We start from the raw sequence: 12,381 nt of genomic DNA on the forward strand, positions 1-12,381 counted from the left end.
AAGGTATGAAACCACATTCTTCATACTGAGATGCGACATCCTGGACTTTTACTTTTTAAATACCCTCTCAAGGGGGAAGAGTTCTGAACATCCAATGAACATCTTTTGAAACAACCAGTAGTGGGATTTTCAATTTTAACAGTGATCATATTTAGTGAGCCTTGTCCATAGAGATCAAAATGCTTTGCAAACAAGTGCAAAGCTCAGAACCTCACTGTACAGATAAAAGGGGAGGGAAACTGAGGCACAGTGCTGTGCAGTGACTCGCCAGGATCAAGCAGCAGGCAGCAGAGATCTGGACATAAATCTCAGCTCTCTGACTCCCAGTCAGTTCCTGACTCGCCAGGCCACAGTCTCCCGGTAAGTGTATGTGGGTATCTACTGTCCAGCAGTTCATGTATTATACAGGCATATCTTCTTTCACCTCTCCTGCTGTCCCATTGGCTCCATTCAATCCTGCTGGCTCCCTGCCTTCTTCCTCTTCTTCCTCTTCCCCTTTTGCTGTCTCTGCTTCTCTGCCTCCACTCAGGAGGGTGGCACTGGAGAGGTGGCTGAGGAGCTGGCCTTCCCGGCGAGACTCGGCCAGCTCTTTGGCACAGCACACAGGAGTGTTGGTCTCGTAAGTGCTATGGAAGCTATTATAGTCGACTTCATAAAAATCCTTCTCCAGGGAGAGGACAGGAGTGAAGCGATGTCCCCACAGCACCTCGGTGTCCATGTAGGAGCTGCGAGCCTGGCAAGTCATCCCTGGGTAGAAACAGAGGGATGTTAAATGCAAAGCTTCCTTACATGCTCACCCAACCGCTTCTTTCATTTAAAAGCACTGTCATGTTATCTCCATACCTGATTGCTCTGGGACACAGAAAAGGTCTTCGCTTAATAAGCCTCAAAAAAGCCTCTATCCTGAAAAAGCTGAGCACTCAAAGGAAAAGGGATGGATTCATCGCCGCATCTTCAGGCTGTTTCCTGAACCTCGTGCTTATGGGTTTGAAGTCTGGTACCACTAAGCAGCTTCTCTCTGTTCTCACATTGCTCTGTTGAGGTGTTGCTTGCGTGGCTGATACTAACAGCACTTCTGGTGAATCGTGCTAGGACGACATCCAACCCTGCCAATGCACCTCAAATCCTGACCCACACAGCCCCTAAGTAGAATGGACCACTGCCCTGCACTCCCACCGTGTCTGACCCCATCCCTCTTCACCTACAGCAGTATCAGCAATTCCCTCCTGCACTTAGGTAAAGACACCAAGTTGTATAGCCCGAAAGGTGGAGAGGGCCACAACTCCTAGTGATTTATATTGCAAGCTGGCTTTTAAATACCTCTGGAGGGTTCAATCCAACTGTATTGGGTTGGCAGAACCAAAACCCACACCACCACACTGTCAAGCTCATAAGCATATTGTATTCCATGTGTTAATGGATTTTGGATTGAATGAACAGTGGGCATGAATGAACTGATTTTTATCAAGCTGCTTCTCAGCCCCAAGGATCAGAGTTTATTTATTTACTTTGAAAAAGTTTAAAGAGAAGCTTTGCAGAGCAGGGATAAGCATTCAGCATTGGCATGACTGCGAACAAATTCTCTTGGAATCACCTGCCAATGTCAAGGCCGACTTCTCTTCCAAATATTTGTCTTCTGTTTGTCCTAATTATGTTATGATTTTGGAATTAATTCTGGTGAAATTTGGAAAACCTGACCTCACAAAGTCCTCCCACTGTTCTCTTTTGGAGGGTGAGATATAGGCCTGACTGGAATACATTCAAAACATGCAGTTGATTCAGTTCCTGGCCAATACTTCCAAGTCTAACTCCTGCAGCCCAAAGTACCCAAACAGAAATCTAAAGCAATGCATGGGGGAAAAATATCAGTGTCAGATGCTTCAGGGAAGAGCATACCATGTATTCTCACCACATGAGCTCAACTAAGTGACTGAAATCTCAGAGTAATGAGAAAACTCCTTTCCTTAAAAAAAAAAAAGGCACCTCTGTGAAAAGATGAATATTTTGTTCTCATAATTGCTACAGTCCATTAAAAGACACCCACACAAGCAAGTTCCCCAGAAACACTTGTCTCTTACTGCCTTCCTTTTTCCTATCAGGCCAGGAGTATATAGTTGCTTTTGATTCTTGAAAGGGGACAAAGAGGGACAGTGACACATGCCAACACTTTGAGAAATTTCCAGTTCTGTTTCATGGACTGAAAAGCCAATTTTTCCCCCCAAGAAGATGGGCAGGAGTATTTGCTTCTGGGCAGCAACAAGTACAGAGTTAGTCACAGTGTTCTAAGCGTGCCTGCTTCCTGGACTGGAAGGAACCAGGAAATGCAGAGGCTGCTATGAGAATTACCCCAAGTGTTTTTGCCCTAAGGAAAGGCTATATTGAGGTACAGCATCTTTTCAGGAAACTATCAGCTTTTACTTTACAAGTAAAAACCAGCGTGGAGACCACTCTTGACTATATGCTTCAGGTGACACTACAATGTGCGGCATCACCTGCCCTGGACTTCTCAGTCCTCGAGGTGAAGACTGGTTAATCTTCACTCCCTTATAGCAGCTAGCAAAGAGCAGCTCAACATGCAGGCAGCTCACGGAGTCCTGCTAATTTCAGAGTCCTGCTACAGTTTTTCTCAGGAGAGCTGTGTCACTGACACTTAATCATACCATCGACCTCCCTGGGCAAGGGCTTTTATTACAGGCTGTTTTGAAGGTCAGTAATGCAGGGCTAATCCGTTTTTCTGATGCTCCCTCACGCTGGGAGGCCAGAATGCTAGACAACCAGCAGCATGTTGCCTGTATGGTAAGGAGGCAGTTAAACTACACTAGCCTTTTTTCCTTTAGACAGAGCTGGTTTTGCACCAGAGATCACAAAGGCCTTCAAGTGCCTCCTCCAAGCTCTGAGGAGGGCTTTCAAAGCCCAGCAAAGAGAGCAGACCACTCAGGCTCACAGGATTAGGTCCTGTGAATGAACTGGCTGATTCTTATCATGGCTTTCCAAGCGCTGCATAAAAGTACCATGTAGCTGTCCCCAAGGCCAAGATGGGGTGTCCTTGCTAAATGTGGGGGCCTGAAGCATCCTAAGGGAACTCCTGCCTTAAACTCAGGGCCTGAAATAGCTCCTTCCCTTGGGGGGGAGTACCTGACAGTGACCCTGAACTCCAGAGACACAATCATAGTTATCCCCTGCTGTAAGTATTCAATTAAGGAAGGAACAATAGAAAGCTTTCAGCAACCAAATACTGCATGCTGCCAGCTTCCTGCAGTAGCTGCTCTCTGTAACCCCAGGGGTACACAGAGCCAGCACAATAAGCCAACTTGTAATTGCTCCATAATCCCATTCAAATATTCCTTTTTAGCACATGTGCAGTGGTGTTTTAATTGCATGGGGACATACTGCTTGGCAACTCCTACATTACCCAGTAAACAACAGCGTTGTCTCTGCTTCAAATTCCATTAAGTGCCTGCTTTGCAGGCTGCCCTGTGCTCTCCAGCCTGGTTAATTAATGCATCTGTAATGTCCCTAGCTAATTATTGCCTCTGTAACTGCACAAAGATGACAGAAGAGGTGTGGAAACAATAAACCTTACTTAAGAGCACATGGATGCAGCCACTTCCCACTTGCATACAACGTGCACTGTGCCCTCTGTGCTCTGAATATCTAAGTTTCAGCTTGCAGTGGGGCGGAGTAATTCGCTAGACTGTCTTTCATACATGGCTGTGGGCTTTCTGCAAAAATCAGCGGTTTCATTTCATAAGCCTTGCTTATCCAAGTCCATGGGACATCTTGGGTGTAGTGAATTATTATGCCATATGCTCCTAGCTGTCAAGTGCCACACCAACTTTGCCACTGCTGTTCTACTTCAGTGTAGTAGCACTGTCTTGTGCAACCCTGAAGCAGTGACATTTCGGAGAGCACAAGAAATCGAGGGAGATTTCAAACTCTCAGAATTTCTTGCAAAAATAATCATAGTATTTATGGCCCTGATAAAGGCTGTTAATCCTTTTCTTAAAGTAGATATAACTACACATTTTGGGTTTAAATGGTACAGATATTTGGTATAGTTATAGAGAAGTGGTATTTGGTGACTTGGGCATTTCATTTAAATAAGCTTCATGCCAAAAGAATATCCTCATTTCCCCTTTGTCAGTCTAAGTAGATGTGCTTCAAACCTTATTTAAAAATAAAGTCATAGAGATTTTTATTTTTCAAGTGTATCGTATTTTGCAGATAGTAAGACCATTAGAAGTTTAATTTTCTCTTAAACAATCTGGTTTAAAAGTGAAAAAGTATGTTTAATGTAAATTCGTACAATCTGTCAACTGTGGAAAATGTGAAATGATATGTAAAATCTTCAGCTTTCAACTTTTAGTTACAGCTTTCTCATCTCTTAATTCAGCAGCTTAACTTTCAGTTGCAAACAAAACTCAATTTTGATTGAAACCAGAAAAAAGTTTGTACAAAGTTATAAGCAGATGCACCAAGTTTTCAATAAAGCTGGAACCAGTTCCAGGCTTTTTAGAAAGCTGGAAACCAGAGGACTGTCTCCTGGTTTCAAGTTCTGCAATAAACATTTCATAGAGTTTTAACGATAATTTCATCATAGCAGAATCCTAAGAAGTGGATTTTTTTGTCTGTTGGCTGGAGTCACTACATCACAGATCAATAACAGAGTTTGTGCATGTTCCTCTTTAAGGCAGCCATAGATGCCTTCCTGAACGGCTCGTTTCTGGTTTCCAGTAGATGAAAAGATACAAAATATATTGCTATGTGTATTAAACCAGGTGTTTCATTACATTCGAGAACAGAGAGAGTCGCTGAGGAAAGACTGGTGTGTAAAACAGGTGTCAGGGAACTCTACCAGTAAGGCACTTTTCTGTCATCAATATCAGTTGGGATCAAGCGGCTTACATTTTATCAAAGACAAAGGAATGTTAATACGTGCTGACAAAAAGCAGTTACTTGATGGCTCACTCGGTAAGGAGCCTGTGTTTTCTGCAGCGTGCTCAATGGGAGTTGCAGATTTCAGAACGTTTCACTGCTTGCAATGCCACTGATTATGCAACTGGAGCAGACGCTTCTGGCTCTGCCACACTGCTAGGAAAAGTGGAGATTGCTCCCGATTTCCAGGTCTTGTATACCCTTAGGTTACCAGTTAAAATCAAACTTCATTATCACAGGCCAAATCTAACTGCATTTCCAGCTGTTTGGTTACCCAGAGATGAACCAGCAGTCTCTCTCCAACTGCTGGAGGATGCGTATTTTTGTCAAACGTACCGTCATAGCCAGTACCTGTACTGGCAGTTTAACAGGAGAGGGCAAGGGGACTGCAAAGCATGATCTACCAACCCAAGAAATTGCCACAGGCTTCAATTTGATCACATCAACAGTATAGTCGAATCTTTCAGTACTGCTACACGGTCTGGACTTTCTCAGTGGGTAGAGATATCCCAACCCCTGGGGCTGTCAAGACAACATTTTTCACCAGCCTAAAATTAACTCTCCTCATTTAAATGCCACAGAGCTCAGTGATTATCTGCTGGCAAAATGTCATGGGGATGCTGACTGTACGTTAGCCGTATTTGCTAGGCTCTCTCTGCAGTTCAGACAAAGATATTGCTGGAAGTGATTTCACTTCTCTGTCCTTGTTTTCATACACTATTGTATGCAGGGTGACTTCTTCCCTTGTGCTGGATGCACGTAAAGCTGCATAGTACATACTCTGCTCCTTCAGCTGAGCTCCACCTACACTAAAAGAGTACAGAGAAAGAACTGATGGACTCAGAGGTATAGTGACAGACTGGTATAATTTAGGATGACATGGAGTAGTTATGAAAATTTTAAGTTCTATCACTCTAATTAAGTCTTTTTATTTATTCCTCCAACTTGAAAAGGAATATTAGAAGGTAGGACCATGGTCCTCCAATTATTTGTGCTTGTCTCCTTTAGAGGAGGACATGTCTGGGCTTGATTCACTTTGATTTTTATGCCAGAGGAGAGTAATAGGATTTTAATTTATCTGAATGCTCTCCAGATATGAGAAAGCTCATACGCACTGGAAATGGGGGGAGCAGGGGGGAAAGGACCTTATGATTTAAAGATCTTGGATTCAGTTGGCATGTCTCGACCAGGCAGAACCCGAGCACCAAGCTCACACCGTGTAACTTTAAGCCCATCACAAAGGTATTTATAGTGACTGCAGAAGCACCTAAGATGACTAGCCTGCCAACGTCCACCTCTGGAGGACGATTCAGCTCATGAAAAGAATGACTTGAGATGTCTCTCTCTTCCCTATAATTATATAAGAAGTTTCTGTAACAGTTCTGCAAGGTCCTTCTTGCAGAAAAGAAAACTTATTTATATGCAAAATGCAAAACAAACCAACAAGACAACCCAAACCAGATGATGAATGCATGAAAACTCCATTTAGTAATTTCACTCTTCCTTTGTTCTCCCATGAAAATCATGATTAATTTCAGGATATCTTATGTTGTGGCTACTTCTTTTTGTCCTATATTTACAGCCAGGAAATTTCACTATGTCCTCTGTAAAGGTGGATAAATTGAGGTGCAAAAAAGCTGCTGTTTGCCTACACTCTCACAGGGACAGGACGGGGTGAATTGCTTCTAATCATTGAACCACTTTTTCTCACACAGACTCTAAGCCAGAAATACGCATGCCTATCCTTTCCTAAGAGTTTACCAAAACTTCATTAGGTGACTGGACTGATCAGGCATCTGGACTCTCTCTTGTGGCTTATTTAATGGTGGTGGGAAAAAGAGGTAAGGAAAACCAGGGAGGACCAAGACTGCAATGTCTATGCCCAGACAATAGCAATGCTGGACACTGTAGATACAGAATGAGGTTTGCAGGACAGCTAATGACAAATCAGGTTTTGGTTAATTGTCAGTAAATAGCAGTGGAAGGGTAAAGTTGGAAGAGAAGAGCACCTCTTCAAATTATCAGCCAGAAAGTCTGGTAGGATATGCAGGCTGCGTCATCACATGGAGTGATGGCTTACAGAAAAAAAAATAAAATTGGACTCTCCAGTGTTCTCTAATTGCATCAGCCAAATTCTTCACCCAGGTGACTCTGCATGCACATGGAAGGAGGGTCTGAATAGCCACTGGTCTCCTACATTCCAGCAGCCTCACTTTATACACTATGTTCAATTCAGGATCAGGAGAGTAAGGGCAAGAGTTTTGGCCAACAGCAGCCCAGGCCTACTCTGTCACCAAGATGGCTCTGATTTTTTGTTGCCACTGTGGGAAGCAGAAAGGCAGTGAAAGCAAAAATGTGTTCACTTTGCAAAGAGATTTTCCACCTTCCCTTTTATTGCACGTCAAATTTGGGCCAGCTGATCTTGACAAGTGTCCCTTTCAGATAAGGCAAAAGAGAATTAATTCCCTAAAGTAATCTCTGTGACCAATTCATTAAGTAGGCACTGTGAGTGATGCTGCTGCTTTCAAGATGCCCACGAAGCAGCACTGGAAGTCAGAACGCTTGTCATCTATATTGATTTTGTTGTTACAGTGGTCATTTCACTCAGCAATGATCACAACAGATCTGGCCAGAAACTTAGCCTCCCTTTGGCATTTTTTAACCTCTCGTGGAGCCACAGTGCCTCAACCGTACTAAAATATTGATTGGAAAGACCCCTGTCAGTGGGCTTTCTGCTGCAGCTGGCTTCATGGGTTAGTTAGTAGAATAGCTGTGGGTCCCTGGGGAGCTCTCACTGGAATAATACAATGTTTATTTTCTTTTTCAGCAAAATAAAACCACTGCGTTTTAGGCTGGCTGGCAAGTTTCTTGTGTGTTGCTATTCTTCAGTGTGTTTTATTTACCCTTTTAAAACTTCAAGTCAACTTGAAAACAAAAACATGGTTTTAAAACACAATGTTTCACTTTGTAAATAAAACAACTTGAAATGTTTAGGAAATTCAAGTCAACTTGAAAACAAAAACGTTCTTTTAAACCAGAATGTTTCATTTTGTAAAAAAAACAATGACTTGAAGTGTTTCAACTCTTCAGAATTTGTTCTATACTTTTCATTTGAAACTATTTACCATCTTTGCCTTCCACTGGATCAGAATTAAACTTAAATGTCAGTGAGAAGAGTTTGTCATTTGAAAGGAGGCAATACATTACATTTGTAATATGTATGTGGTTGGTTAAAGCTATTGGAAATAGTTATAAAATTGCTGTCCCAAATTTTCAGCGAAAAATACTCACGCTTTTAGTCAAGACATTACACTTGAATTTCTTTAGCCATTTGTATGTTGACAATCGCCATTTTGACCTACTTTCAAAATACCTCATGAAAAAATATAGCTGTCTTTTCCCCACCAGTGCGGGATGCATTCACGGTATTATTTGCTGTTGTCTGTAAAGATGGAATAAGTTTCCATTCATTTTCACTCCTGACAACAACCGCAGAGCTGAGCCACCTCTGAGACGGCACACAGGACTCGCTTGCCTCTTGTGCAGAGGCATATATGCTGCCCAGTTTTACCTTTGAACACTGTGATGGTGGTTCCTAATTTTTCAGAGGGGTTACTAAGGAAACAAATGGTCTGTTGCATTTTTATACTGCCCCGAACCTGACCAGGTTGTAACAGTGTCATGATTTAATAGAAGTCACACTGCAAGTAAATGATACCATTCGCCGAAGCAGATGGGGCTTTAACAATACAATAGGAAGGAAAGAACCTAAAGAATTTGCTTGGAGCAAATTTTAAGGTATGGAGGTAGGGATAATATCCCCCAAACTGCTTTATCAATATTACAAAGTGTGAGGACAAAGCAGGAAAGCACAAACAGGGTGCTTTCTGCAAGCCACTCTCATTGTGGCAAAATATCACACCCCCCCAGTTACCATATGTCATTCAGAAAACCATCTCAGCCTCTGAATCAGGTAACAGCATCATCCGAGGTCCACTCTGCTCTAAGTTCAATGCAAACTGGCTCTCCTAGCTCCAATTTTGGAATTTCACAGCCTGTCTTCCGAGACCAGAATAATTCATTTCCACAGACATATGCTCCTTAATATCATTACACACTGGCCTGTACAATCCCTCTGGGAGAGGAGTCCATTTGTAAAGCAGTATTATCCCTATGCCATGCTTTTAATTTTGAGGTTGTTATTGATAATGACTTCCTCTCATACATATCTAGCAGTGGCTGAGCTTTCATAAGAGGAAGGCAGTGCAGTAGCTGTTCAAATGGAATTTGATAGTGTCACTCTATGATGAGGAAAGAGGCTTTGGACAAACAAGGAACTGCATTCCATGCTCAGATTAGGAGGTTCTAGTATCTAGCAAATGTTTAGGCTACAAAATAAGCTTCCATTACAAATCTTTGCCTTTGATAGTCTTTTCTACCCACGCCCTCTTTTGCCACATCTCTACAATACTCTGCTGGGAAAGAATATTTGCCTAGTAATGCCGAATGAATTCCACTTCTACAATACAGTACTCCAACCAAGGTACAGTGCAATCTATACACAATCTCCCATTAGCTCTGTTTGGAAAAGTCAGCTATTGCTATTCACCTAATGACTAAAGGGAGATACTGGGAAACTGAATTAGCTCTCTAGAGAGCTGTCTTTAAGAGCAAAGGTCTGGGATGCAGGAATTGGAGAGACTATTTCCCCTTACATCTGGCTGTTAGGAGACTAACAAGGACAAATCTCAAGAAGGGGACAACATTAGTAGTAAGCAAGGGTCAGAACCTGTGAGACAGGGTGCTGATACCACTGACTACTCATATCAAGCTGAAAACCCTTGCTAGTGTTTCAAAGAGAATCCATGCCTCATCAAGACGAAAAAAAAAAATCCAAATACCACCAACAGAAAAAACTTGGGTTCAAAATGCCATCTCAGAACTAAAATCCTTAAACACCAAAGGGCAAAACTACTTATAAAAGCTTTTTTGTATCTCTGACTCCTATGTTTCCACATCTCTAGATAGCAATTCTCTCCTCAGTACTGCCTGTAGACCCATTCCCCTCAAAGGCCCTGATTCGACCAAGGCGTGCTGCCAACCCCAGACTCAGAAAGCCTGCCTGAAGGGAGCGTCAGCATCTCAGGGTGCTTAAACACGCTTGCTGTGCTAGAAGCACAGGAGACAGAGCCTGCCAGCTCCTCCTCAAAGCCTAGAAATGAATTAGCTGCAAGTGGTAAAATGACCCCATGGTGCCATGTCTTTTAGGTGAGACTCTGGAGTAACAGCATCTTCCTCCCTAGCCAGACCCCTAGGAGATACACTGCATCCCACCTCTGGAAAGGAGCCCGGAGGCCTTTGTGGCCATCCATTCGCTCAGCTTGAGAGGCACACTGCCCTGCCACCTCCCTTTTCTACACTTTGGAAAGCTGAGGCACACAACTTTTCCAGATTTATTTTATACGGATGCAGACTTCTTTCATCGCCTGCCACAAATACACCCATAGGAGAAAACTGGGAATCAGCTGAGTATATCTCCACATCTACCCATTACACAGCATTGTTTTAAGCTGTTAAACAGCTGCTGGGTTGCAAGAGTCACAAAAGTGGTTTCTGTATTTTTCCTCTTTGAGCTCCTTTTGAAAATACATGTCCTGCATCACGTGCAAGTCATCCAGTTTCAGCACATGCTGTTTTATGGGATATAGTAATACTTGGGCACTTCCTTCATAGCCTCCATTAAAAAGCAACACTACAGCAATACCTAAAATAGCACAGTTACAGCCAATTTTTAATACAGAGGAGAAATGGAAAAAGATTTGCGCCATGAATTTTGATCACAGGAAACGGGACCACAAGAGACCTCATGAATTCCTTTAGTCCATTCCTTTTTTCCCATGGATCAGTTCTAAGTGATTATGGACAGCTCCTCGACTAACCCCTTTGTCTGAATCCTGGACTTGTAAAAAGAGTTTGAAACACTACAACATGAGCTAAAGGACCCATCTTTTAATTGCTAGTTCTCTCAGACCACAATATCCCACCTGAATCAGTCACTAGAGAAGGACAAATCCCAACATGTTCTCAGTCCAGGTGACACTGACGGTAAAATCTTAATGCCAAACTGCACTCCATTTTTCCCCTTCCCCCCTCAAAATTTTTGACTGATTTTTGACAAGCCCTTACCTGTTGCTTCCACCATTCCTTCCAAGATGACCACAATTTCAAACTCCTCCTTCTCCAGTTGGGTGCGGGACATCTCCCAGAAGGGGCTTTTCTCGTTGATTTCATGCGAGATGATAAGAGGTGACACCAGGAACAATCTGTCGTCTCCCGTGTCAAATCCCACGTTGATGTCCGTTTGGTTCAAGGGGATAAACTCTCCTTCTTTGGTCTGTTTGGACTTAATCAGTTTGGCTCTAATGGAAGCCTCGACAATGTGGGAATTGCGGAGGTCTCCAACCCGGAACATGAGGCAGAGCTTCTCATCCCTCATGGAAATCACTGCATTGTTAGAAAACATGAGGGTTTCAGCCCTCTTCTTTGGTTGGCTGATCTTGACAAACATGCATCCCACCATGAACGCATTGACAATGGAGCCCAGAATAGCCTGGATCAGGAGCAGTACGATGCCCTCTGGGCACTTCTCTGTTATGACCCTATAGCCATATCCAATTGTCGTCTCAGTCTCGATGGAAAACAGAAATGCAGAAACAAATCCACTGAGATTTTCAACACAGGGGATCCAGTTCTCATCTTCAAGATGGTCCAGGTCCCCCCGGATATAGGCAATGAGCCACCATATGAACCCAAAAAACAACCAAGTGATGGTGTAGACCATAGTGAAGACAAGAAGATTAAAACGCCACTTGAGGTCCACCAGAGTAGTGAAGAGGTCACTAAGGTATCGATAGGTTTCTTGGACATTTCCATGGTGCACATTGCACTTGCCACTTTTCTCCATGTAACGCTGACGTGGCTTCTTACCTTCTGCTGATATGAGGCGGGTTCGGTCAGTGGCAATGGGGACATCATCCCGAGCCTGTTTGGGAATCTTCTTAGGCTCTCTGGATGTAACTCCGATGTCCATGTCCTGGTTCATGAAGATCCTAGAATCTCCAGCCATGGCTGGGCTGCAGAAGAACAAAGAAATGAAGTTTAAGATAGGAGGAAAAGAGCTGAGACAAAAGCCATTTCGTTTTACTCTCTGAACCATTACGACAGACCAGGACAACAAACATTGCAAATATTAACGCTACACTGACAAACTTTGCCCCATGCTGGTACAGGGCTGGATACGGGCTGATTCTACATCAGGAAAGCTTTTCGCTAGGGCCATGTCCTTCCTCCTAGTATTGTTTTGGGAAACACTTTGAAAGGCTTCAGCACTTCTCTCACAACAGCCACTTGCTAAATATAATGCTGCTTTGAACTGGATGTTAAATA

At 43.1% G+C, this 12,381-nt stretch overlaps 1 protein-coding gene across 1 annotated transcript; it reads right to left on the minus strand.

Annotated features, from left to right (window-relative positions):
• Positions 1-400: 400 nt before the first annotated feature.
• KCNJ5 (potassium inwardly-rectifying channel, subfamily J, member 5) lies at positions 401-12,061 on the minus strand. The gene is made up of 2 exons (XM_009322595.1): positions 11,122-12,061; positions 401-747 (listed from the first exon to the last, which is right to left on the minus strand). The coding sequence occupies exons 1-2, from the start codon at positions 12,059-12,061 to the stop codon at positions 401-403; spliced, it is 1,287 nt and encodes a 428-aa protein (XP_009320870.1).
• Positions 12,062-12,381: the final 320 nt, after the last annotated feature.

This window comes from Pygoscelis adeliae, unplaced genomic scaffold (assembly GCF_000699105.1).
Source record: "Pygoscelis adeliae isolate BGI_AS28 unplaced genomic scaffold, ASM69910v1 Scaffold224, whole genome shotgun sequence".
Classification (NCBI taxonomy): Eukaryota; Metazoa; Chordata; class Aves; order Sphenisciformes; family Spheniscidae; genus Pygoscelis; species Pygoscelis adeliae.